At 58.6% G+C, this 25,454-nt stretch overlaps 2 protein-coding genes across 5 annotated transcripts; one reads left to right on the top strand and one right to left on the bottom strand.

Moving 5' to 3' along the window:
* The first annotated feature begins 1,026 nt into the window (after positions 1–1,026).
* TICAM1 (TIR domain containing adaptor molecule 1) lies at positions 1,027–12,903 on the top strand. Of its 4 annotated transcripts, none has more exons than XM_059159556.1 (3): positions 1,046–1,144; positions 2,814–2,892; positions 10,337–12,903. In XM_059159556.1, exon 3 carries the CDS (start codon positions 10,468–10,470, stop codon positions 12,727–12,729), a length of 2,262 nt encoding a protein of 753 aa, XP_059015539.1. In that variant the 5' UTR covers positions 1,046–1,144; positions 2,814–2,892; positions 10,337–10,467; the 3' UTR covers positions 12,730–12,903. The 4 variants fall into 4 exon arrangements, with proteins under 4 accessions (XP_059015538.1, XP_059015539.1, XP_059015540.1 ...); XM_059159557.1 differs by lacking the exon at positions 1,046–1,144 and adding an exon at positions 1,696–2,005; XM_059159555.1 differs by lacking the exon at positions 2,814–2,892 and having other exon boundaries at positions 1,027–1,144.
* Positions 12,904–21,673: 8,770 nt separating this feature from the next.
* FEM1A (fem-1 homolog A) lies at positions 21,674–25,241 on the bottom strand. The gene has a single exon (XM_059159560.1). It carries the CDS (start codon positions 25,099–25,101, stop codon positions 23,104–23,106), a length of 1,998 nt encoding a protein of 665 aa, XP_059015543.1. The 5' UTR covers positions 25,102–25,241; the 3' UTR covers positions 21,674–23,103.
* Positions 25,242–25,454: the final 213 nt, after the last annotated feature.

Below are 25,454 nucleotides of genomic sequence, written 5' to 3'. Positions count from 1 at the left end.
AAATAAACGAATACAAATTATATTTACAACCATGTTGGTATAAAGGCAGATATAATCCGGGATGAACCATATCCATTGTTTTCTTTCTGATTTGAAAAGAAATGAAAATGTTTTCATGGGTCCCAGAAGTGGGATGGTCCCACATTTTAACTATGCCCAATGGACATGTGGGGGCTGGATCTGGGACCCCAAAAGTTTAGGACCCCTTATGATTTTTTTTAAAGATTTTATTTATTTGATAGAGATCACAAGCAGGCAGAGAGTCAGGCAGAGAGAGAGAGAGAGGAGGAAGCAGGCTCCCTGGTGAGCAGAGAGTCCGATGTGGGCCTCTATCCCAGCACCCTGGGATCATGTCCTGAGCCGAAGGCAGAGGCTTAACCTACTGAGCCACCCAGGCGCCCCAGGACCCCTTATGAATTTTTAAATGTGTTTGCAGCTTCAAAACACGCCATCTCGGTTGCCTCTCTTCCAGCCACCTGTGGATCCCCAAAGCCCTCCAGGGTGGCCGATTTCCGGTAGCTTCCCCCCCAATATTACCCTATCCCCCTGTTCTGTTCCGTGGAAAGCATTATCACCAGTTGAGATGGTCTAATTTTTTTTTTAAGATCTTATTTATTCATTTGACAGACAGAGATCACAAGTAGGCAGAGAGGTGGGGGGACGGGGCGGGGGGGGGGAGCAGACTCCCTGCTGAGCAGAGAACCCGACGTGGGGCTCGATCCAAAGACTCTGGGATCATGACCTGAGCAGAAAGCAGAGGCTTAACCCACTGAGCCACCCAGGCACCCCAAGACAGTCTACTTTTTAAACTGTATTTACTCTCTCCCTAGACGGCGGGCGCGCGGAGAGCAGGGCTCTGCCCCTCTGGTGGTCCCCAGGGCCCGGGCGGGAGGGGTCCAAAGTCCCCGAAGATGGCAGCTCGCGGGGGCGCCGCGACTGTCGCAGCGGGGCGCCTCCGGGACTTTCCCCGCCCGGCAGGGAAAGTGTGATCTCACCTTCCGGCCTCGCCCCGCGCGGGACGCGGAAGGGGCCGGCGGAGGCCGGGGGTGGAGCCGCCCTCGCGTCTTGGGCGGCCCCGCCACCCGCGGGCACCGTCGCCAGGCCGCCAGCCCCCGCGCGGAAGATCGATGGAGAGGGACCCCGGGTAGGTGGCAAGGCGGGGAGCGCCGGCCGAGCGGGGCCGGGGAGGCTGCGGCTCCTGCCTGGGGTTCTCGCCCAGCCGCACGCCCTGCCCGGCTCCACGAGCCCTCGCGCCCCTCAGCGCTCGGCTCCCCTCCCGGGCGGCTCTGGTCCTTCCTCCCAGACCCCGATTCCTCCTCGCCGTATGGCTCCCCAGCACCCCAGATCTCTCCCCAGCACCCTGAATTCCTTTCCGACGCCTCGAAGGCCGCGCAACCCCCTCGGATTCCTTCCCACCTTCCTGGGTCCCTCCCCAAACCCCAGTTCCTCCCCAACGCCACTGGTTTCGCTCCAGCTCCCCAGATCCCTCCCCGGCAGCCGGGATTTGTCCCCAACGTCCGGTGCTTCGCCCCAACACCCCGGATTCCTCTCCAGTACCCCTCCCCCCACCTCCGTATGGCACAGGCGCGCGCGCGCTCGCGCTGGCTCCTAACTTCTCCCGGAATTTCTCCCGAGCTCGGAGACTTCGCCCTCGCGCCCCACCTTCTTCCTGCCCCGCCTGCGCCGCCCCTCCCCCCAGCTCCTTCCGGGCCCCGAAGCCACTTTTCGCGGGGCTCCCGGGACCCCCTCCCGCGGCAGGAGCGTGCTTTCCCCGGCTCCAGTCCCCATCAGAGAAGATCCGAAAATCTCCAGGCCCCACGCCTCCCCCCCGCCTTCCGCTGAGGTTTGGGGTCGGCTGCTCCCCGCCTAGGAGCCCTTGCCGGTGGGCCCAGTGCTGGCTGCCGTCACTACTCAGAGTTGGGGGACCCCAGGAGATCCTTACGGGGGCCCCCCCACCCCGCCCGCCGTTTCTTCCCTTTCCCTGTGGCTGAAGGAGGAGGAGGAGGTAGGGGAGGTCGGGGAGGGGGCGCGGTTGTGACTCCCAGGCAAGCTGGAGGTCCCGGGTGTGGGTTCCAGCCTGCGGGGGTGGGTCGGTGGGTGCAGGGGGCTCCCGCCTGGGCCTCCGTTCCCTCCTCTGGATAGGGTTGTGTACTTATCCTTCTGCAAACGTTTTTGAAGAACCAGGGGCAGAGTGGTGCCCTCGATAAGCAAGAACCGTGATGGGTCGTGGTGATGTGTGCCCGAAGCAGAGAGTGGGTGTCCCGCTGCTTCTCCGCTGGCCGGGGAAGGGGCCCCGCGGAGTCGGTACTCACTGAGTAAGGGCGGGTTCCCTGGAGCGAGGCTGCCTGGTTTCAGTCTTTGCCTCCTTACTTTCCACCTGTGTGACCCAGGGCAAGTGTCTCTACCTCTCTGTGCCTACCTTTCCGGAGTGCACAGGGGCAGTCCAAACAGCCCTATCTTCTAATGTTCCCTCTACTTCCTCCTGTCCCCTCTGCCTACTAAGTGCTCAGCAAACACGTCCTGAACAAATGCCCTTCCGGTCTCCATAGTTTTCAGGGAGAGTCTGGCTGTGTTTTGCCTTCCATGTCGTGTTGTAACATTTCTTAATAAGCCAAAAGCAGAGAATGGTGCCTCGACTCTGCGCCCGTCCGTCGTGGTGGGAGCCGATTAGACTTTTTGTCTGGCTGGGGGGGGAGGATTCAGCAGGAAACATTTATGGAGCGCTCACTGTGTGCCAGGGGTTCTCCAGTCTGCTTGTTGATTGATCCCATCGGTCAGCATTTATTAAATGCCTCCTGTGTGCCTGTTGTTAGATGCAGCTGTGAACGAGACTAGCGAACACCCCTGTTTCAGTGGTCTGACTCCGGTGGCAAGCGACGCATTCTCAATGAAGTAAGTTGGTAGATCTGTAGTATCGGGGAAGGAGGAGCTGGAAGGAGAAAAAGAAAGCAGGGAGTGTGAGGGAGTGGGCTTCAGTTTCAAGCAGGGTGGCCGAGGTTGACCTTGTTGAGGAAGTGACATCTGAGCTGAGACCTAAAGGAGGCAAAGGAGCCAACCATGCGGCTGTCTGGGGAAAGGTGTCCTAGTCTGAGGGAACAGCAGATGCGAAGGCCCTGAGGCAGGATCCTGAGGCAGGATCAAGCAGAGAGTGGATATCCCGCAGCTTCTCCGTTGGCCTGGCTTGAGCATTCCTCAGATCCAGGCGCCTGTAAGGCATGATGGTGCTAGTAGATAGGGGTTCTCAAGGCTCCCATTTCAGAGATGAGAACACTGAGGTACCCTTGTGCACTTCCGCCTGCCCAAGGGCCTACCTTGGGAGTGGTAGAGCTGAGATTGGAACCCCAAGGGCATTTTTTGCCTGTCTGCTCTCCCTTGCCCTGGAGGTGACTCATTTCAGGTGGGCGTCACATGGATGAGACAGACGTGGGTTCTCAGACAAGGACAGCCGCTGCCCTGTTCGCCCTGACTACTTTGTTGCCAGCAGTGGAGTTGGAGAACTCTTTTTGAAATTTTTTTATTGTTTTAAAAGCCTTTATTTATTTATTGGAGAGAGTGAAAGAGAACATGAACCGGGGTGGGGGGGTTGGAGGGCCCAGAGGGAGAGGGAGAAGCAGACTCCTGCTCAGCTGGGACCCCAAAGCAGGGATCAGTCCTAGGACCCCGGGATCATGACCTGGGCCGAAGGCGGGCTTCCAATCGACTGAGTCACCCAGGCGCCCTGAACTTTTTCTCTTAATTTATTTATGGACAGCCTGAATTCAGAATAGGACATAAATCCGAAGTCTAGAACTTGATGAATTTTCAGAGCGAACGCAGTGCAAAATAGAGCGTGACATCCAAGCCTGGTCCTCCCTGTGCCCGCTCCCAGGTGCTTTGCTTCTGCACACTTTATCTGCCGTGACTTTTGTCTCTTAAAAATTGGAGGGCACATGGGGTGCCTGGGTGGCTCAGTTGGTTGAGCTGCTGCCTTCGGCTGGGGTCATGATCCCAGAGTCCTGGGATGGAGCCCCATATCGGGCTCCCTGCTTCGTGGGAGGAGCCTGCTTCTCCCTCTCCCTCTGCTGCTCCCCTGCTTCTGCTCTCGTGTGTGCTCTCTCTCTCAAACAAATAAAGAACATCTTGAAAAAAAAGATTGAAGGGCAACATGTTGACACATCTAGGCTTTTCTCCTTTTTTTTTTTTTTTTTAAATATTTTATTTATTTGGCAGACAGAGATCACAAGTAGGCAGAGAGGCAGGCCGAGAGAGAGAGAGGAGCAGGAAGAAGCAGGCTCCCCGCTGAGCAGAGAGCCCGATGTGGGGCTCGATCCCAGCACCCGGGGATCATGACCTGAGATGAAGGCAGAGGCTTTAATCCACTGAGCCACCTAGGCGCCCCTGGGCTTTTCTCCTTTTAAGCTGTGTACACAGCTGCTCCCAGGAGTCCTCGGGAAGTGGAAGGAATGGTAGATCTGGGACTTGTTGCTGCTGAGGGAGGATATCAGACCATACTCCGAGTAGCGATCTTGCTAATTTCAGAAAGACTTGACCGTGGGTCGCGCCGGAGTAGAACTTGAGCGTTTTATCCTGTGACACAGCTGGCGGGGAGTTCCCGTCACCGCTAGGAGGAGCTATAGGTCTCTGCGTCTCACCTTGCACCTGTAACCCTCTACCCAGTGTCCCCGTAGGTAGGTAGGTAGATAGGTAGCTGCCCATAAGCAGCACACAAAAGCAGCATTTCCTGTGTCAACAGCTCGATGATCCCAGCCTTACTGGGTCATGGTGCCAACGTGTAAACCTTCAATGTCCCGCAGAAACAACGTGGGGTGCCTATGCCATTTTCCACTCCCCAACAGTGATATTAACAAAAGGAAAAGTGAAACAGGTCAAATCCATTCTCTCCCTGCATTTTATGTATCATAATAGAACCTACCTGTAACCAATACAAAACATTACTAATGAGGCATCTTACCTGTGTGTGTGTGTGTGTGTGTCTGTGTGTACACGCTGATTCTTCAATATCTGGTGTGTCTTTTACCGGACCTGGATTCCCGTGCTGTATTTCCAACAGTTTCCAAGTGGAATCTGGTCCTTCCAGAACAAGACTGTGTTTAACGGGGTCAGAATATTTGAGGCTTCGTCGGCTTATCATTTTCCATTTGGATTAATTAAAAATGAATCCAGTTGCAAATTTTGGTTTCTCCTCTGCAGCAGTGGCTACATTTCTAATGCTCAGTAGCCAAGGGGCCATGCCTTAAAATACAGAGGAGGAGGTGGCTTACACACCAGAAATGTATCTTCTCGGGGCTCAGGTGGCTGGCAGTTTGAGAGGAAGCTGGTGGCAGGTTTGGCTCCTTCCGGGGCGTCTCTCCTGGGCGCGCAGACGCTGTGTCCTCACCAGTCTGGACACCGTGCACGTCTGTGTCCTCCCCTCCTATTCTTCCAAGGAGACCAGTCACACTGGATTCGGAGCCACACTCATGACGTCATTTTAACTTCAGCACTCCTGTAAAGACCCCAGTCCGAGACGCATGTCACATTCTGAGCTCCCGGGAGTTAGGGTTCCAACCTGGGAATTCTTCAGAGCGACATCGTTTGGGGTAACAGCCTGTTGTGCTTTGCAGTAATTGTATGGGCTGGAGAGAGAGTTGGGTGGTATGGGTACAGACACACGTGTGTGCACCAATGGCTTTCACGCCGTCTCAGCTGTGCTACCGTAGTCAAGCTCACCCCTCGGAGTGCGGAAAAAATCATATACTTGTTTCCCGTAAAGGGCCAGAGAGTGAGTATTTTCGGCGCTGCAGGCCACACGGGCACTGCTGTGACCCTTGAGTAGGTGGACAGTGGCCACACACTGTTGTGTGCCAAAAACCACAAGAGCAGCCAGTGACCTCTGTCCAAGGCAGCAATGCACAGTGTCCTGAGGTCATTGGTCTCTGTTCTAGGCCGTTATGTGCAGTTGTGTGTGTGTGTGTGTTTAATCTCTACACGCAACAGGGAGGGTTAAACTCGCTACCGTAAGATCAAGAGTCGCACGCTCTACCTACTGAGCCAGCCGGGCACCCCCATCGTCAAGCTAATCTTGATTTTTTTAAAAATCTGCAAAGAAAAAAAAATGTAAAAAAAAATCTGGAGGACAGGGAATGAGTGGCGGGGGTACCTCCAAAAGCTTTGCATGCAGAGGGAATAGCCAGTATAAAGGTCCTGAGGCAGGACCGTGCCTGGCGACCGGCGGCCTCGAGGAGGTCCTCAGTTAAGCAGACTCATTGCTTATATTTTATCTATACATATACCCACTTTATTACCCTATTATGTATATATCATATACATATCATGTAAATATCATGCCCACTGGACTGTCATCTCCAAGAGGAAAGAGTCTGTTTCTGTTTTCTTCTCTCTGACCTGGTGGGTTCAGCAGAGCCTGATACTTGGCAGATGCTGGAAAATTCCAATGTTTTCCTTGCTTCTTACACACTTCGCCATTTATCATGTAACAAATAATGTTTGGAGTTTTTACTTTGCATATTGGCCTACCTTTTTTTTTTTTTTTTAAAGCTCACAAGGTGTCTTAAAAATATTTGAGGGGCGCCTGGGTGGCTCAGTGGGTTAAAGCCTCTGTCTTTGGCTCAGATCATGATCCCAGGGTCCTGGGATCGAGCCCCGCATCGGGCTCTCTGCTCAGCAGGGGGCCTGCTTCCTCCTCCCTCTCTGCCTGCTTCTCTGCCTACTTGTGATCTCTGTCTGTCAAATAAATAAATAAAATCTTTTTTTTTTAAATTTAAAGATTTTATTTATTTATTTTACAGAGAGAAATCACAAGTAGATGGAGAGGCAGGCAGAGAGGGAGAGAGAGGAGGAAGCAGGCTCCCTGCTGAGCAGAGAGCCCGATGCGGGACTCGATCCCAGGACCCTGAGATCATGACCTGAGCCGAAGGCAGCGGCTTAACCCACTGAGCCACCCAGGCGCCCCAATAAATAAAATCTTAAAAAAAAAATTTAAGGGGCACCTGGTGTGGTGCAGTCCATTGGGCATCTGGCTCTTGGTTTCGGCTCAGGTTGTGATCTCAGGGTCGTGAGATCCAGCCCCATGGGGGACTCTCTGCTCAGCATGGAGTCTGCTTGAGAGTCTCTCTTCCTTTCTCTCTGCCCCTCCCCCTGCTCAAGTGCTCTTTCTCCCAAATAAATCAATAATTTTTTTTTTAAGATTTTATTTAGACAGAGAGAGACACAGCAAGAGAGGGAACACAAGCAGGGGGAGAGGGAGAGGGAGAAGCAGGCTTCCCACTGAGCAGGGACCCCAGTGTGGGACTTGACCCAGGACCCTGGGATCATGACCCGAGCTGAAGGCAGACGCTTAATGACTGAGCCACCCAGGTGCCCCTCAATAAATCTTAAAAAAAAAAAAAAAAAATTTGGATTGCCAACTTGGCAAAACTTAGCAGTGTCCTAAAACTCTGCATGTGTGGCTTCTCTTGAAGTATTCACCGATGTGGTCCCTTGGAGTTGTTTTTCCTTGTGGCAATGCACATAAGCCACAGCCACCACACTGAGACAGGTCTAAGGTGGTTTAAAATTTCAGGTCCCCCCTCCCTCTGGGTGAAAGCCTAAGTCCTCCCCCTGTGGCCCACACAGCCCTGCAGGACCCGCCGGTTCCTCTCCCTGCCCTCCCCTCCTCCCTCTCTCCTGCTTGCTCACTCAGCCGAGCAGGCATCCTCGCTGCTCCTCCATCAATCCTGACTGGTCCCGCCCCAGGGCCTTTGCACATGCTGTTCCCCCTCTGCCTGGAACGCTCTTCCATCAGGTGTCCCTCTGGGTCCCATTCGTATGTCCTGTTGAAGTTTCTCTTGTCATTGAGGCCTCCTTGAACCACGTTATTTAAAACTGTGAACAGCCCCATCCCTGAATCTCGGGGTTCGTGACCCTCCTTCCTGTGTCATGTTTCTCCTTGGTGTTTATTCCCAGCTGATGTGCCATGAATGTCACTCATTTGTTGGTTGTCTGTCCTCCACATGAGGAAGTCAGCTGCATTTGGGGCGATCAGTGCTGTTTCTCTCCCCAGCCCCTCCCCCAGCCCATACATCTGCGAGTCAGCATCTTGGGCCACTTCTATTTCTGAAACAGCCAGACAACCACTTGCCTCTCTACATCCTTCCCCCCAGCACCGCTCCCTCTGCCCCTTCTCGGCCACTTCTCTTCTGCCCTGCTCAGGGGGCAGCTCAGTCCTGTCCCCCTTGTGCTTCTGCCCCCATCCCCGGTGCTGGTTCTCTTCATGCTCTCCCTGGGCTGCATCTGACCTTCCTGGAATCTTGGCCCTTGGCCCTGGGGCCCTAGTGGGCTGCATCAACTCAAAATGAATTAAAAACAAACAAACAAACAAAAAAAAACAAAAAACCCTGAATCAAAAACAAAACAAAAAACCCCTGAATCATTTTTGCACCGAGTCTGTGATTCATGGTCTGTGATCCATGAGTCAGCTTTGGCTCTAGACCAGGTCTTCAGGGACGGGGTCCTTTTCTCTCGGGGTGCCATCCTGGGCACTGCTCGAGGGAGGGGGAGCAAGCAGGGTCCCTGGCCTCATCTACACGATGCCAGGCGCCCCTTTCCCTGTGGTCGTGACAACCACTGATGTCCCCAGATGTGGCCAAGGGTTGTGGGTTGGCAGTCAGAGGTGTTCTTGGTTGAGAAACACGGCTCTGGGCTTCGCGGGTGTCGTTGTGGGCACTGGGGTGGACCAGACAGAAGTGCCAGCCCAGCTGAAGGGCACGTAAAGGCTTCTCAGTCTCCTGGAATGGATCCGAACGTGTGTGTTTTTTTTCCTAAGACTGATTACGATGTGCTTTGAGCACCTGCCGACCTCAGTTACGGGATTTGGAATATTCTCCCCAGCAACCTGTTGCATGCCCTTGAGAAAGGCCTTTTTTTCTTTTCTTTTTTTTTAAAGATTTTATTTATTTATTGGACAGAGAGAGACACAGCGAGAGAGGGATACATAAGCAGGGGGAGTGGGAGAGGGAGAAGCAGGCTTTCTGCTGGGAAGGAAGCCCGACGCGGGGCTCGATCCCAGGACTCTGGGATCACGACCTGAGCCGAAGGCAGACGCTTCACGACTGAGCCCCCCAGGCGCCCCTGTGCCTGTTTCTTCATCCATAACATTGGCAGGATATCAGTTCTGGCCTCATTCATTCATTTCACGAGGTTAGGTCCCCGTTCTGTGGCTCAACAAACCAGCAGTGGTAGACGAGGCGAGGACCTGTCCTCGGACACTCGTTGGTCAGGAGGCAAATGGCAAACGGGAAGATTCTAATACAAGAAAAGTTCACCCAGTGACACGCTGTTGGGGGGAGCAAGGTGACGTGGGAGAGGCGGACTGGGAAGGGCAGGCGGCATGTGCCTCAGAGCTGAGTAATGAGACAGCCGTCCCTCGGGCAGAGATCTGGGGAAGGAGCCCTCCAAGCGGAGGGAACCTAGAAGAAAGCCAGTGTCTTTTTTTTTTTTTTTTTTAAAGATTTTATTTATTTATTTGACAGACAGGGATCACGAGTAGGCAGAGAGGCAGGTAGAGAGAGAGGGGGAAGCAGGTTCCCGGCCGAGCAGAGAGCCCGATGCAGGGCTCCATCTCAGGACCCTGGGATCATGACCTGAGCTGAAGGCAGAGGCTTCACCCACTGAGCCACCCAGGCGCCCCAAGCCAGTGTCTTATAACCTGATGTCCCTAGTGACTGCCCATCACTTCCGCCGGAGTCCATCAGTGACCGAGGTTGGCTCTGGCTCTCCGCTGGAAGGGCCGCCCTGGGCCTGAATACCAGGATGGAGGTCCGGGCGGGGGGCGGGGTGCACCTGGGAGCCTGATCAGCTCCCTAGTGAACAGGTACTAAGTGTCTGCTGACTTCCTTCCGGTCATCGGGCTCAGAACTTTCCATACGTGAAAGCAGCACAATTCCCTGAACCTATCCCACAAGTAAGCTTATTATTATTCCTAACAGACAGTATACTCTTGTGGTTGGGCCCTCAGCCTCCGGAGCCAGAGTTCGTGGGTTCAAATCCCAGCTCTGTCCCCCACTGGCTGTGTGACGTGGGGCAAGTGACCTCCCTTCTCTGGCACGCTTTTTTTCACACACAAATGGGGAAAATAATACTGTCTACGTCTTGGGTGACACCAGGCAAGTGTCGACCGCTGTCCTCTTGCAGGAGGGAAATGGAGGTGGGGCGGGGGGTGGGGAGCGTGGCAGCGAGCTTTCCCAAGGTCACCCTGATGTGTGGGGGTGGCACTGGAGGGCAGGCAGGTGGCGGAGTCTCGGCCACCTCCTGGGGCTGCCCCCTTTCTGGAGGTGACCGTGTCGCTCTTGCTTCACAGGTCTACGGCCGTGTCCCCCGTGAGACTCGGTATGGTGAGCCCGTAGGGGACCCCGAGCATGCGGGAAGGCCAGTGGTGTGGAACATGCCTCCGCCACCCAGTGCTTCTGCTTCCCAGGGCCGCACCCACCCATGCCCATGGCCTGCGCGGGCCTGTCGCTCTCCAGCGCCTTTGACATCCTAGGTGCTGCAGGCCAAGGCAAGCTCCTGCATCTCAAGCACAAGCTGAAGACCCTGCGGCCGGGCTGCCGGGGGGCGGACCTCCTGCACGCCATGGTGCTCCTGAAGCTGGGCCAAGAGACGGAGGCCAGGATCTCCCTGGAGGCGCTGAAGGCGGACGCGGTGGCGCGGCTGGTGGCCCGCCAGTGGGCTGGCATGGACAGCACCGAGGCCCCAGAGGAGCCCCCAGACTTGTCCTGGGCAGTTGCCCGGGTGTACCACCTGCTCGCCGAGGAGAAGCTGTGCCCGGCCACTATGCGGGACACGGCCTACCGGGCCGCCCTCCACACTTTCCGCTCCAGGGACGACCACCGGCTTGCCGAGCTCCAGGGAGAGGCCCAGGACCGGTGTGGGTGGGGCATCATCGGGGACCCCGGGAGCTTCCAACCCCTTCACTCTGACCTGGGCTGCTTGCCAGCGTCCTCAGTGTCCCCCTCGGGCACCCGCAGCCTCCCGCAGCCCATAGAGCACCTCTCGGGCTGGAGCAGAGGCCGTTCCCTGAGATCCACTGGCAGCCCCGCCTCCCTGGCCAGCAATCTGGAAATCAGCCAGTCGCCCACCCTACTCTTTCTCAGCCATCCCCGCAGCTGCCGTGGGCCCAGCAAGCTGTGTGATGAGCCCCGGGCCAGCCGGGTGCCCGAGCCTGCCCCCACGGGCTGCCAGGAGCCTGAGGAGGTCAGCTGGCCACCGTTGGAAGAGACGGTCAGCCCCCCACAGAGGGAGACGGTCAGCCCCTCATCTGGGGAGAGTGCCAGCCCCCCACTGGGGGAGACTGACCGCCCCCCATCCAGGGAGAGTGACAGCTCCCAGGTGCTACCAAGCAGCCCAGTCCCTAGGCTTACTGAACTGGTCCCAGATGCAAGCCATGCTGGCCAGCCAGACCCCCCCAGAGCTCTGGAAATCAGCACCCACTACCCCGTGGAGTGCACCGAAGAGTTGGGAGGCCCGAAATCTCTCTCCTTGGCCTCCAGAAACCCTTGCCATGACAAGGACCAGACCCCACTCCCACTTCCTGTGGAAGATACGGCTTCCCAGGTGGCCAGCCCACGCCCACCCGCTCCGCCAGCCCCGCCCACGTCCTCTCCGGGCCCTCCTCCGTCCAAGCTTCCTCCGTCCACCCTTCCTTCCCCGGGCCTGGCGTCCAGCCCCTGCCCCCCTTCTCCTGAGCTGGAGTCAGAGCAGAGATTCTATAACTTCGTGGTCCTGCATGTCGCCGCGGATGAACACATCGCCCTGCGGGTCCGGGAGAGGCTGGAGGCCCTGGGGGTTCCCGACGGGGCCACCTTCTGCGAAGATTTCCAGGTGCCGGGGCGGGGCGAGCTGCACTGCTTGCAAGACGCCATCGACCACTCGGCCTTCACCGTCCTGCTGCTCACCCCCAGCTTCGACTGCCACCTGGGCCGCCACCAGGCCAGCCAATCGCTGATGAGCAGCTTCACGCGGCGCGGGTGGCAAGACTGCGTGATCCCCTTCCTGCCGCGGGAGAGCTCCCGGGCCCAGCTGAGCCCGCACACGTCCAGCCTGCTCACCGGCCTGGTGTGGCTGGACGAGCACTCCCAGATCTTCGCCAGGAAGGTGGCCAACACCTTCAAGCCGCAGAGGCTACGAGCCCGCAAGGCCGAGTGGAAGAAGGAGCAGGAGGTCCGGGCCCTGCAGGAGCAGCGCAGCCACCTGGAGGGCGAGCGGCAGCAGGTGGCCAAGCTGAATGCCGCCTACTCGGCGTACTTCCAGAGCTGCTGGAGCTGGCAGGAGCAGATGGAGGCCCTGCGGGCGGCCTTCGGGAGCCACATGCCGTTTGGGACACAGATGCCCCCCGGAGGCCTGGGGCCTCTGGGCGCCCCCCCACCCTTTCCCTCCTGGCCGGGCCACCAGGCACCCCCAGAGCCTGCGTGGACCTTCCCGCCGCCCCCCGCCTTCCCGCCCCACCCCGGCTTCCCGCCGCACCTCCCCTTCCCGCCTCCCGGCCCCGCGCCCCCCCAGAGCCCCGGGCTGCAGCCCCTGATCATCCATCACGCCCAGATGGTGCAGCTGGGCCTCCACAACCACATGTGGAACCAGAGAGGGACGCAGGCGCCCGAGGACAAGACGCAAGGGGCAGAGGGACCAGGTGGCAGGCAGGAGGACCCGGACCTTGGGGACGCTCCCACCGTTTCCAGAGGGGGCAGAGGAGCGTGACGTCGGCCGCCGCTCCGCGGAAACCGTGCAAAGGGGGCCCCGATGACTTTCTGGCGCGCACGGTGTCCAGAACTGGACGCGGCATTTTCGAATTCTGCCCCAGGTGGTGGTGCGGAGAGCGGGCGGGGGATGTGGCTATCGTGCTTTAACTGTGATAAATATTTATTGAATGTTTCTGCGGTGCTGATCTCCTCTGGGAGACGACTTCTGTTCCCCAAAAAGCGTACCCGAGGAGAGGAGCGGGCTTCTCCGCGTGTGAGGCAGGGACCGGTGACAGAGTGCGGTTTCTTGCATATCATTGGTCAGAGCTTAGTCACGTGGTACCTCGGGTGCAAGGAACCTTGGGAAATGTAGTCTTCTGCTGGGCCAGGTGCTTTGCTTCAAGTTTTGGTTCTAATACAAGAGAACAGGGGAAGAAAAGACACAGCATTTAGCACCCACTGCTGTAACTCCTCTTTTTGGGCTTCTTTTGGCCGCGGGGGTCCTGCTTTGGTATGTCGTGCCACCCCCCCTCTTGGCTCAGATCTGACCACGTGATCTTGGGCAAAGGCCTTGGGCTCTCCGAGCCTCCAGTTCTCATCTGAGAAGTGGGTGTGGTGTTTCAAGGTCAGCAGATCCTGCGCGAGACGCTGAAGCTAGAAGTGTAAGTGCTCATTAACAGCAGGCCTGGAGGGGACGGGGTTAATCTTTTCTCAGCGTCACAGACCTTTGAGAAAGAACAGAATTAACACTTGTTAGGCTTTAAAGATCTAAACGTATTTTATTTTGTTTTCATTTTTAAAAGGAATCTCTGCATCCAGAGGGGCTCCAACTCAGGACCCTGAGATCAAAAGTCACATGCTCCACCCACTGAGCCAGCCTCTCACTTCTGAACCTATTTTAATCCCCCAAATTGACCTCTCCCAGGGTAGAAGCTTATATTGTTGGGCTCATTTTAGGGATAGGGCAAGTGGGCTCAAAGGGGTGAATTTGAGTCCCCACTGGCCACACAGATCAGAAGTGGAGGAATTATAATTTCCAAGGGAAGGAGTGCAGGAAGGGTGAACTCCAGCTGCCAGAGCCAGGAAAGCTGCCGGCCCCTCCCGCACGACAGGCGCAATCACAGTGCTCAAACATTAACTTGCAAGCGCTTTCCTTCGTTTCCTGAGGCCCCAGAGGGCGGGCGTGGCAGGCCTGGCTGAGTCACCCACGCGGACAGATACCACTGGTTATTTTAGCCACTGACTCAGATTTTGTTGGGTGTCAGCTTTCTGGAGTCTCCGTGGCACTGAAGTGAAACTGAGGGAGGAGCCTGGGACCGGCTTCCAGGGTGGGCAGAGGTGGGCTGGGTTCTTGGACAGATGGTTGTCTGATAGTGGAGGCCAGAGCTAGCTGCAAGTAACTGGATGATGGTGGTGAACAGGCCATTTGTTCATGTGAACATTTATTGAGCGCCTACTGTGTACCCAGATTGACCCAGGCACTGGAGTGCAGTAGGGCCAAAGGCAGAGGCAATCTATCCCTTGCTCTTCTTTTAGTTGGCGGTGGAGGGGAGGGGACAGTGGATGAGTCATCACATGAAATGAGATAATTTCAGAAAGTGAAGGGATATCAGAAGAAATGAACGGTGAGATAGGAGTGTCCTTGGTGGGGAAACTTTGGCCCGAGTGGCCAGGGAGGGCCTCTCTGAGGAGATGGTGTTAGAGCCAAGACCCATAGGAAGAGGAGCTGGCCATGATGAGACCAGCTTGAGGACCAGGGTGATTTTCTGGGCAGAGGCAACAGCTGTGCAAAGGTCCTGGGGCAGGGGCCTGCCGGTCATGTTAGAGGAACGGCCAGGATGCCTGTGTGGATGGAGGAGAATGAGAGAGGGAGGAGGACAGGGCAGGGAGGGGACCGTAGCAGCTTCCTGCGGGGCCTTGCGGGCCTCTGGGAGGACTTGGGCTTTTCCCTCAGGGAGTTGGTGTCCCTGAAAGGCTGTGGGCACAAGCCGGCAGGAGCTGACTCAAGTGTTCATCAGCGTCCTCTGGTGACTGCTCTGGGAAGGCCAGAGCCGGAAGTTGGGCCCAGTCCTGAGCCTGGGACCGGAGCAGTGGCAGCAGAGCAGGTCCAGGCCAGCCTTGATGGGGGCTGGACCTAGGTGGAGTCAGAGGAAGAACAAACGGAGACATTCAGAGCCTGAGTCTTTATTTCATCCCTGGGACATGGTGAGACTTGGGGCAAGTCACAGCCCTTTCCTGGGTCTCCTCTTTCCCAGCCATACACCGACCTAGTGACTTCAGGTCTGGAACTCCAGTACTTTGGTTGTCCCCGTGTCACCGCAGCATACTTAAAGGACAGGAATTTTGAAAGCCCTGGGCTGAGGCTTTTACATCCTGGCTGAGCTTATTTTATCCTCCCAACAGCCCAGGAGCTGGAGACTAACCTTGTCTCCAGTTTACAGATGAGGAAACTAAGGCCCAGAGAGGGGAAGTCACTGATCCAAGGTCACACAGCACATAAGTAGCCTCTGGGGGCAGAGGAAGGAGACAGTGTCTCTACCGGCTTCTAGCCCGTATGGAGATTGTGCAGACGGCTCATTCATGACCTCCATTGTTTTCTTTTTATTCTGTGAAATAGTCGTGTCCCTCTCCTGACTCCTGCATCTGTCTGGGTCACGGTAGTGTCCCCGGTGCCCAGCATGCGGTAGTTGCTCTGTAAGTGAATCCTTTTAAGGAACAGTATTCGGAGCATCTGAGGTGGGCAGGCCTATGTAGGACACTGGGGTTCACAGGGCACTGGGTGGAGAGGATGTGGACTCATCCCTCTCTGTCCCCAAACCACATTTATTGAGCTCCTACTGGGTGCAGCCCCTGTGGGCACAGTGGTGACCATGTGGTCACCATCCCCCCAAGGTGACCCGAGACAACTCTGTGCTATTCTCCCAGGACTCCAGGTCAGCTGCCAGAGACGGAAACAGTGACAGGGGATTAGTCCTGTGATGGAGAAGTGTAGGGGCCTACGGAGGCCCAAAGGTGACCGCTGACCAGCCTGGGGGGATTAAGAGAAGTTTCTGGAAGGAGGAAGTAAGCGGAGCCCTGAGTCATATGTTGGAATGAGCGGTGGGCTGGGAAAAGGGTTCCTGGAGGTGTGCACAGCACGGGCAAAGGCCCAGAGGCCAGAAGGCCGCCTAGGACAACTCCAGGCCCTGCCGTGGAGTTGCCCAGAGCTGGAGGCTCAGCCTCGAGTCCTGTTGCCCTAGCGCCCCCTGGTGGCCACCAGGCCTGGAGTGTTTCCTGGGAAATACCCTGTCTCCGCTAAGACAAACAGCCTCAACGAAATACAGAGGGGAATTTTTTGAAAATTTCCCCTTCTTCAGAAACTGGGAAACACGAATCAGTAACAGATGATTTGTTTTCGGAGGTTCATAGCTTTGTCCTTGCTTGGAATGATGTCTTTCTGGGAGGATTAGGTCTTGTACAATTGTCCTCCCGCTCTCTGGGCCCAGAGACGGCAGTGCATTGCCCAGTGTCACCTGGTGCGTGTGTAGCTGCCACCGGCCCCGGGCAGAACTTGAGGGATTTTGAGTTGGAATTTTGCAAGTCTTTTGCATCTCCCGCGCGGTCTGGATGGCCCACCAGAGGGCGCCCGTGAGCACCTCCTCCGCCCGCAGTCCTCCAGGGCTCCCACCTCTCTGGGGTTCAAGCAGGAGTCCTCCTCACCGCCTCCAAGGCCCGGCTCGAGCTGCACTCCCCACCGCTCCCTCCCCGACCCCCACCGCTCCCTCTGCACCCCCCCCCCTCACTCACCTAGTCTGTACGAGCCACATGGGCCTCAACACACCAGATGTGGTCCTGCCCCAGGACCTTTACATGGGCGGTTCCCTCTACTTGGAACGTCCTTCCTCCAGAAGCCTACATAGTCCCCTCCTCACCTCCTCCAGATTTTGGCTCAGATGTCATCCTCTTACTGGAGGCTTCTCTGAGCGCCCCAGTTAAAATCATTTACAACCTTGTCTACCAGATCCTCCCATCTGGCCCTCTCATTCTATTGGTCTCACTTTGAGGCAAAAAACAGTGAGTCATTTATTCACTGAGCAGTTATCATCTGCCTTCCCAAGAGGATGGGAATTTTATCTTTTGATTTCACTGCTGGACCCCGGTACCTGGCACACAGCAGGTGCTTAATAAATGAACTTAAATCAATGTGCAAATCTTTTTTATCTTTAAAATAACCTCTTTGTTCTGTTTCCCTCCTCCCTGCTGGCGAATGAACTGTTCATTCGCTTTATCATACGTTCATTGAACAGTATGTATTGAGCACCTAATGTATGCCGGGGATGGTTTCAGATTTGGTGGACAAAGTGTTGACTAAAGCAGACCCTGATTTTGCCCTCACGGGACTCACAGCTCTGTGAGGGAGACAGACACACCACTAGGTGGTTGCAGTCGGGGTGGCCCTGGGTGTGATGGGGGATGCAGATGCCACTGTGGGGGCCCTGGGGCTGGGGGCAGTCGTGGGAGACTTCCTGGAGGAGGCATTCCAAGAAGGTAAGGCTACTGCAGACTGAAGGTATAGCCTATGCAAAGACCCCGTGCTGGGAGGTAGTTTAGCGCTCCTGAAGGATGGGGAGGAGCCCATCGACCTGAGAACCTGTGTCACATATGTGGCCCCCCTTCCCCCCAGAACAGGATGCCGCGTTTATTTGCGGAGACCCAGAAGGTGCTGCAGTGCATATTCTGCGCCACCAGGGGTCGCCATGGGATAGAGATTCCAGTTCTCTCCCCCCGCCCCACTTGGGGCTGGAGACGCTGGAGGAGCAGAGACATCCCCCACCCCCACCCCCGCAAACTCCCTAAGAGAGTGCCACGTTTCAGGTCATGCTGGCAGCCCTCTTTTCCCCCTTAGAGCCTCCGTAACAACAGCCGCTGTATACATATCCCCATTAACTGGGTCTTTGGAAATTGTCCAGTCTAATGCTGTTGGGGATCACAGCCCAGAGAGGGCAGACACCTGCTTTAAGTCACACAGCAAGTTCCATCCCAGCCAGGCCCACACCGTGCCCCCTCTCATTCCCAGTGCTTCTGGGTGGGGATCTTTTATTTTTAGCCTGGCCAGGAGATATGGTCTTTTTATAGCCCTGGGAGGTGCGAGGGTTTCCTATTTCCAAGGGAAGTTTAAAAACTTGTTCTCTTCCCAAGAAGAGGAGTTTTCTGACCTCTCAGAGGGGCCTGGCCTCCTCTTCTGTCCTCCCTGCTGCCCCCTGGAGTCCCTCAGACCCCCTAGTGGGCTCTGTGCACGCCCCATCCTGTGAACCCTGTCCGCCTTCTCCGCGGGCACCTGGGTGCTGGCAGCGGGCAGGCGGGGCTCCGGAGCCCTGCCGTGACGCGGGGCCATCACATGGGGTCATCACGCGGGGCCATCACGAGCTCGGGCACCCTCCCGGGCACCCCCAAGCCTTGCTCACCTGCCTCCTGCCCTCTTCTTTGCTTTTCTATTTAACACCGACTGCCCCAGCCCCGCCGGCTTTGATCTCCTGGAATTGGACTGTGGTGTTGGCTACACAACCCTGGGACTGTAAAAGCCACGGAACTGCACACTTCCGAACGGTGGATTTTCTCCCAGTAGAAACTTGGAACTCGTCTTTATTTTGGACCGTGGGCCATTTGCAGTATTAACACTTCTAAACTCAGTGGTGGGGGGAGGCTGGCTAAGCATGGTTCCCTAAGACACATTCGAATAAACATGAATACCGTGAGGCTCTCGGAGCCCATCCGTATGGGAGGTGGAAGTGAGAGGGCAGACAGCAAGCACCGTGCAGCTCCCGTGCCCCAGGACATTTTCACCTACCGTCTCAGTCCTTCCTGCCCCATGCAGCCGGCAGCTGGTCCTGTTCACCCCGGAATTAGAGGACACTGAGGCACAGGGAGGGGCGGTGCATTCCCAAGGTCACGTGGCCACTGTCCTGACCTCTGCCCGCGTGGCCTAGTGAGTATGCGCCTTCCCTTAGTGAGGAAGCTGGACCCTGTCAGAGCTTTGAAGGCGGGTTGGTGGCCCCAGGGCCAAAGCCGCGCTGCACGCGTGTTTCACCTAATTTTATATGACTTTTGTTCTTAATAAAGTATTTTGTTGGGGCGCGTGGGTGGCTCAGTGGGTTAAGTCTCTGCCTTCTGCTCAGGTCATGATCTCAGGGTCCCAGGATCGAGCCCCACATCGGGCTCTCTGCTCCGCGGGGAGCCTGCTTCCCCCTCCCTCTCTGCCTACTTGTGATCTCTGTCAAGTAAATTAAGTAAAATCTTAAAAAATAAATACATAAATTATTAAAAAAATACCTTGTTATTAATGTTTTTAATTGCCGTGTCGTTAATAAGTGATACTCATTCCCGGTGTCCGGTCCGGCGACTTGACACTTATTTCTAGGCTTTACTCAGGGCTCGTTTTGTCAATTACTTAACTTTTAAAAGAACCAGCTTTTGGGTTCATTGGTTTTTCTCTACTGTTTGTGCATTTTTTTTTAATTTTTAATTTTTAAAAAAAGTTTTATTTAAGGACTTTCTACAGCCTGCACGGGCCCAAACTCCCCACCCGAGGTCAAGTCGCTCGCTCCTCTGACCAAGCCCGTGGGGAGTCCCTCGTTTGTGCCTTTCCGTTTCCCTGATTTCACTCCTGGCTTCCACGCACTCGGGTTTAATTCGCTCTTGAATGTCCAGCTTCCTGAGGGGACACTTTAGACTGGGGCTGGCGCGCTCCTCTGGAGAAGGACCTTGCAGGCCAGATGGCTGGCTGTGTGGCCACCACTAGCCGGGGGACCCCCGCAGTCCCCGTCCTGTTCCTGCAGCCACCGCTGGTGACCTCCGCGCCCCGGGGGGTGGAGCGCACAGCACTCAAGGCTGTGCAGTGCGCGCCCCTGCTCCCCAGACCCCCCGGCGCGTCCGCCCTCACTCCATGTGGCCCCTGTGTTGGGCCCTGGGCCACAACAGGGAACAAGCTGGTGCACGTGGCGTTCTAGGGAAGGGGACACCAGGAACAAGGAAGGAAGCATCTGGGTCATTCAACGGGTTCGAGTTACACGTGGGGGCTGAGAAGGAAATAACCCAGGGGGACGGGAATGGTTGAGACGCTTTCGACGATCCGGGAGGGCTTCTTGGAGGAGGGGACATCAGATCAAAATTATAGCTCGATGAGCTTTTGGTAGGAGGACACGAAGGCCTTAGGCAGGGGGGAGAGGTTGCACTGGGGGGTCTCAAATGTCCCACCCAAGGCACGTTCAATGTCTCTCCTGCAGCCTACGGGTAGCACAGGTGCGGGGGTCCCGGAGGGAAACCGCCTCCCTCTGCAGGAGTGCTGCTGGCGGCGCCCGGATCCGGGCTGGGTGTTGCCGAATGCTCGTGCTCACCGGTCGGTGGAACGGGCTCCTTGTCCAGTCCCTGCCAAGCTCCCCGCAGGAATCCAGAGGACAGGACTTGCTCCAGGACAACGGCGTCAGCACCCTGCTGTGCCGTGTGCCGGCCCCGAGTGCCCGTGTTCCCAGGAACTGGACACCTCCCCTTTCCAGCCTGTGACGTGACTCTGAGCCAGGCTATCTTTAACCCGCGGCCAGGACGCTCTGCTCTGCTCCCCTCCCTGTAAACATGGCTCAGATGACAGTCCTGGAATCCTGTGAGTGTGGTGACCCCGGGGCACGCAGGGCCCAAGCTAGAGGCCCTGGACTCCCAGGGGGGAGACGTGCCCCTGTGAATCCACCCGCCCACCTACCCCCTCAGCACGTGGGCTCCCAGGACCCAGGTGACTGACACAGCGAGGGGCTCCGGAAGTCGGAGACAGGGACCCACCGAGCAGCTGGCCGAGTGGGTAGAACCCAAGCTCGGGGAGTGGGACCGGAAGCAGCTACCATGGGCAGGGGACCCCTCCGACCCCTCCCCCTGACTCCCAGCCCGCTCAGCTCCCGGGCTCCCCTGCCTCCTGTGTGGCCTGGCAGCCGTGGCACCTGTCCCTGCATTTCACGCAGCCCCGCCTTCACTCAGTCTGCACAGGTTTGGGGACATGGGGTGGAGCAGTGCGCACGCTGGGCTCCCGGCCCACTGTGACTGGTTGGGGCTGAGGGGAGCAAGAGAGCTGCCCTGCATCTTGTGGGTCGCTGCCTGGTGACACCCCCCTGAACTCTGAGTGGCCTGTGTGAGCCTGGGGCTGAAGTCACAGTTCTCATGTCTAAGCTCTGGAAAAAAAAACATGTGGCCGGGGGTAGGGGACAGTTTCCTCTGTGGCAGGTCTTGAAACACGCCATAGCCCGCGTCCCCAGCTTGCAAAATAGGGAGAACACTGACTTCCCAGAGCTGCCCTGAGTGGCTCACGGATGGAGCCCGGCATCCAGCAATGGCACAGTATATGCTCTGGTTGGTGCAGTGTCTCCTGAGGCCACTTGAGCACCTGCTGATTCAACGGCCACTCCTTCAAGGCAACGATGCATTCACACCGCAGCGCCGTGGGTGCTCCCTGTCCCGAGCAGGCGAGGCCCCCATGAGGTCAGGAGAAGGAGGGCGGGCCTTCCCCAGGCATGCAGGGGTCCTGCCGTCCACCGCCACACAGCAGGGCTTGCACTGGGCTGACGTGCAGAGACCCTGATTCCCCTCCCCAGGCCAGAACCGGCTTCAGGAAAACCCCGAGCTCCCTGCGGCCTCCTGGGCACCCCCACTCCCCAAGCCGTCCCCGTCTCGGGAGGGCCACGCCACCTCTTCTGCGCCTGCCCAGCCACAAAGTAGGGGTTCGGTGTTATGTCAGCGGCTCTCCTGCTTTTCCCATGCGTGGGACAGGCCACTTCCCTGGGGAAATCGGACCGGCGGCCCCAGGACACCCCTCCAAACGCCCCCGGTGAGAGACGGTGGTTTGGGGGGTCTGGGGTCTCCACGAACCGCCCCCCCCATGGGGCTCTGCACTCCGCAGCGGCCTCCCCCGGGCGCAGGACCGGAGCTTGGGCGCAGACACAAGGTCAACTGCCTCACTGCTTTATTCCGTGCTTTCAAGGGCCAGTGACCGTCTCCCCCCTCGACAGGTCAGATCCAGCCCTGAAAATAAATAACGTCCTAACTCACACTGCAAATCCAAACGAGGCCGAGCGTCCTCAGAGGGACGGGCTCCCCAGGGAGCCTGCAGTGACCGGGGCGGGGGGCATGTCGCTGCCCCCCCCCCGGCTGCCGGATAGGATTCCCCTCTCCCGGGTGTGACCCTGCTCCGGGGCCGGGGCAGCTGCTTCTGTCCCCTTCGACTGTCCCCTACTCTGCAGCGGCCTGCCGGGACGCGAGAGACCCTGAGTGACGGGAAACCAAGACTCTGTAGCTCCCAGCTCGTGGACATCCGCCGTCTGCTGGCTCCACAGCGTCCTTGGAATCTGCTCGGGAATGCCTGGACTCAGGCTTTCAAGCAGCTAGAAAAAGAATAAGAAAAAGAAACAAGAGAGAGAGAGAGAGAGAGAGAGAGAAAATGGCCAGAGCCGCCGCGGTCGGGGTGTGCGGGGCTGCGGTGGCCGCCGAGTCTGGACGCAGAACCCGGGGAACCGCACGGGGCCGGCCACACTCCTTCTCCCCGAGCAGAGGACACACGCCGGCCCGGAAACGCCTCTCTGGCTATCGACGCCACGTCGGGAAGCCCAAGCAGAAGGCAAACGAGTGAAGCTTCAACAACGACGCCGACTCGCTCACGCTGGGGCCGCCACCGCCGACGTCCACCTGCCTCACCCCTGCGCAGGGCGAGGCTCACTCCCGACCGCCTCGCCATCTCCGGCGCCACGGAAATCCCCGTGTGGGACGAACTTCTTCAATCTGACCACACATTCTTTAAAAAAGAAAAAAAAAAAAAAAAACCACGGCAGCGAAACCCGGGGACTCCGGTGCCCCACGTGTGACTTGCTCACTCGCGAACCAGAAGAGCAAAGCGTCGGAAGCCGCGCCCGGGGGCAGGGAGCGGGGTGTGGGGGGCAGGGGTGCTGCTGGAAGAAGGGACAGTCGGTCTCGCTTCTCCAATCTCCAGCTTTCGACCTGAAAGGCCCCCAGTCCCGACGCTGCGTTTAGGGGCTGAGCTTCTCCGGCGACGTAGAGGCGGAGAAGCAGGAGCCGATCTGCAGCTTCTTCCAGTTGCTGGAGGGAAAGAGGCAAAAGCTTCCATTCCTCTGCCTCCAGGCAAAGAGGCAAAACCCTGCGGGACCCAGGCAGACGGGGCGCGGGCAACAGCGGGCATCTCCTGAGCGCGCGATCCTGAAGGCTGTGAGCGCCAACAAGCTGCTAGTTCCTCTGCCCTCTCCGCGGGGTGACGGGGCGCGCAGGCCAGACGGCCCTTCCGTGTCACGCCACCCAAGGGCCCACGAAGAGACGGGAGCGCGCGCGCGGCCCCGGCCGTCCTGGAAGCTCCTCTCTCCGGGCGCCGTCAGTGCAGCTCGATGAAGGCCTCCAGCTCCTCAGGGATGAAGCCCTTGTAGGGGATCTTGTTCTTGTCCAGGGCGCGGGCGGCAAGGCACTGCAGGGACACGTAGTTGAAGGGCTGGACGGCGCTCCTGGCCAGGAGCTTCTCGTCCAGCAGCTCGTACGCGGTCTTCTTGAAGGCATTGGCGGCATCCATGTGGGCACCGGCCTCGATGAGGGCGTTCATGACCCCGGGGCAGTTGTTCTGGGCCGCTATGTGCAGCGGCGTGTTGTTGTCAAAGTCCCGGCTGTCCGGGTCCGCCCCGCAGTCGAGCAGCACCTTGACCACCTGCAGGGAGGGGAACCGGCCCACGGGGTAGCGGCCCACGTTGGTGGTGTCCTTGTCCACGGCCATGTGCAGGGGCGTGAAGCCGTTCTTGCCGCGGGGGGCGCACTTGAGCAGCCGGTACACCGTCTGGTGCTTGAGGCGCTCCTGCTCGGCCGTGCACTCCACCTTCTCCAGCAGGTAGAGCAGGTGCAGGATGATGGCCAGGGCCTTGGTGAACTGCGCCGAGTCCCCCGGCTCCTTGGGCAGCTGCAGCGCCCGCTCCACCTCGCGCACGCCCTTAACCAGCACCCCCATGAGGTCTGCAAAGCCGATCTGGGTGCCCAGGCTGCCCTTGGCCGCCCGGTCCTGGAGCACGTAGGAGAAGAGCTCGGCGAAGGACAGGAAGCTGCTGGCGGTCATGGGGCTCAGGGGCTCCAGGTTGCTCTGCTGCATGTCCAGGGCGTACTTCCACAGGCGGATGCAGCGCTCGAAATTGCCCGAGTCCGCGTACACCGCGCCCCGGTAGCGGATGTAGTAGGAGGTGTCCGGGTGAGAGGGGCCCAGGATGCGCTCGCGGATCAGCAGGGCCTGCATGCGCATCTCGTCGGGGTCCGTGATCAGCGCCTCCAGCTCCTCGGCGGTGGTCACCTCCCTGGAGCAGTCGTAGGCCAGCACCAGCTGCGGGGGCTCGGGCTTGGGCAGGTACGCGCCGCCCTGGTGCCGCAGCTCCATAGCCCGTCTCCAGTGCTTCAGGGCCCCGAGCAGGTCCCGCTTCTTGTCCACGTACGTGGCTCCCAGCAACTCCAGGGCTTCCACGGCAGCCTCGCGGCTGGTGGGGCAGCAGCTCTCGTAAGAATCGCTAAGCGGCTCCTCGGGGGCGGAGCGGCAGCAGCGGGCCCCCAGCGGCGGCGCGCTTCCCGCGGGGCCGGCGGCGGCCGAGGCCTCCGCGGACAGCCCCGGCCGCCACTCGTCGCCGGCGGGCTGCTCCTGGATGAGGTACTCCACGATGTTGGTGTGGCCCGTGACGCTGGCCGCCAGCAGCGGGGTCATGCCGTAGCCGTCGCGCTCCATGCGCGCGTTGCAGCCCAGCAGCAGCTGCAGGATCTCCAGGCTGCCGGACTCGGCGCAGTCGTGCAGGGCCGTGTTGCCCTTGGCGCTGCGCCGGTTCACCTGCGCGCCCTGCTCCAGCAGGTAGCGGGCGATCTCGCGGTGGCCCTTGTAGCAGGAGATCATGAGGCACGTGTGGCCGTGCCGGTTGGCCACCTCCAGGTCGGCCTGGTGCTCGCCCACCAGGTAGCGCACCACCTCCAGGTGCCCGTCGAAGCAGGCGGCGCGCAGGGGCGTCGAGTTGGTGCGCGTGGTGCGGTTCACCGAGGCCCCGCGGCGCAGCAGGCTGCGCACCACGTCCAGGTGGCCGGCGGCCGAGGCGGCCCACAGCGGCGGCGCGCCCTCGATCGTCTCGCCGTCGAAGTGCACCGAGCCGCCCGCCTCCACGCTCGCGCCGCACCGGTCCACCAGGTACTCGACCACGTCCAGGTGGCCGTAGCGGGCGGCGATGAGCAGCGGCGTCCCCCCGCCGGCCACCTCGCCCGTCAGCTCGTCCAGCTCCTCCCGGCTCCGGCCGCTGAGCAGCTTCTGGAGCAGCTGCAGCTTGCCGTCGCGGGCGGCGTTGTACACGGCGGTGCGCAGGTCCATGGTCCGGGCTTCCGCCAGGCCATGGGCCGGCCGCCGGGGGACGCGGAGAGCGCGGGCTAGCGCCCGGAGGGGCAGGCGGCAACCTTCACCGTCTCCCCCGCCGCCATCTTAGGGGCCTGTCTGGCGGAACAAAATGGCTGCCGCGGCCCGGCGCGGCGGGGGGGGGGGCGTTGGGTGTGCAGGGAAATGTAGTCCTGGGGGCCGGCCTCCAACGCAGAACAGAGGGAGAACGGAGAGGGCCAAGACTACCACTCCTAGAAGGACGCGCACCTGCCCCGGCGAACTGGGACCACGGTGCATGGTGGGAATTGTCGTTCCGACCTGGAGGACTGAGGCGGAGACTGCCCACGGGT

The sequence above is a fragment of the Mustela lutreola genome, chromosome 2 (assembly GCF_030435805.1).
Source record: "Mustela lutreola isolate mMusLut2 chromosome 2, mMusLut2.pri, whole genome shotgun sequence".
Taxonomy (NCBI): domain Eukaryota; kingdom Metazoa; phylum Chordata; class Mammalia; order Carnivora; family Mustelidae; genus Mustela; species Mustela lutreola.
Note: the sequence above shows the minus strand (reverse complement) of the source record. Positions and strands in the feature narration are given on the sequence as shown.

Coding starts and splice junctions, on each gene's coding strand:
- TICAM1 (XM_059159555.1), top strand. CDS start 10,468: ATGCCCATGGCCTGCGCGGGCCTGTCGCTCTCCAGCGCCTTTGACATC.
- FEM1A (XM_059159560.1), bottom strand. CDS start 25,101: ATGGACCTGCGCACCGCCGTGTACAACGCCGCCCGCGACGGCAAGCTG.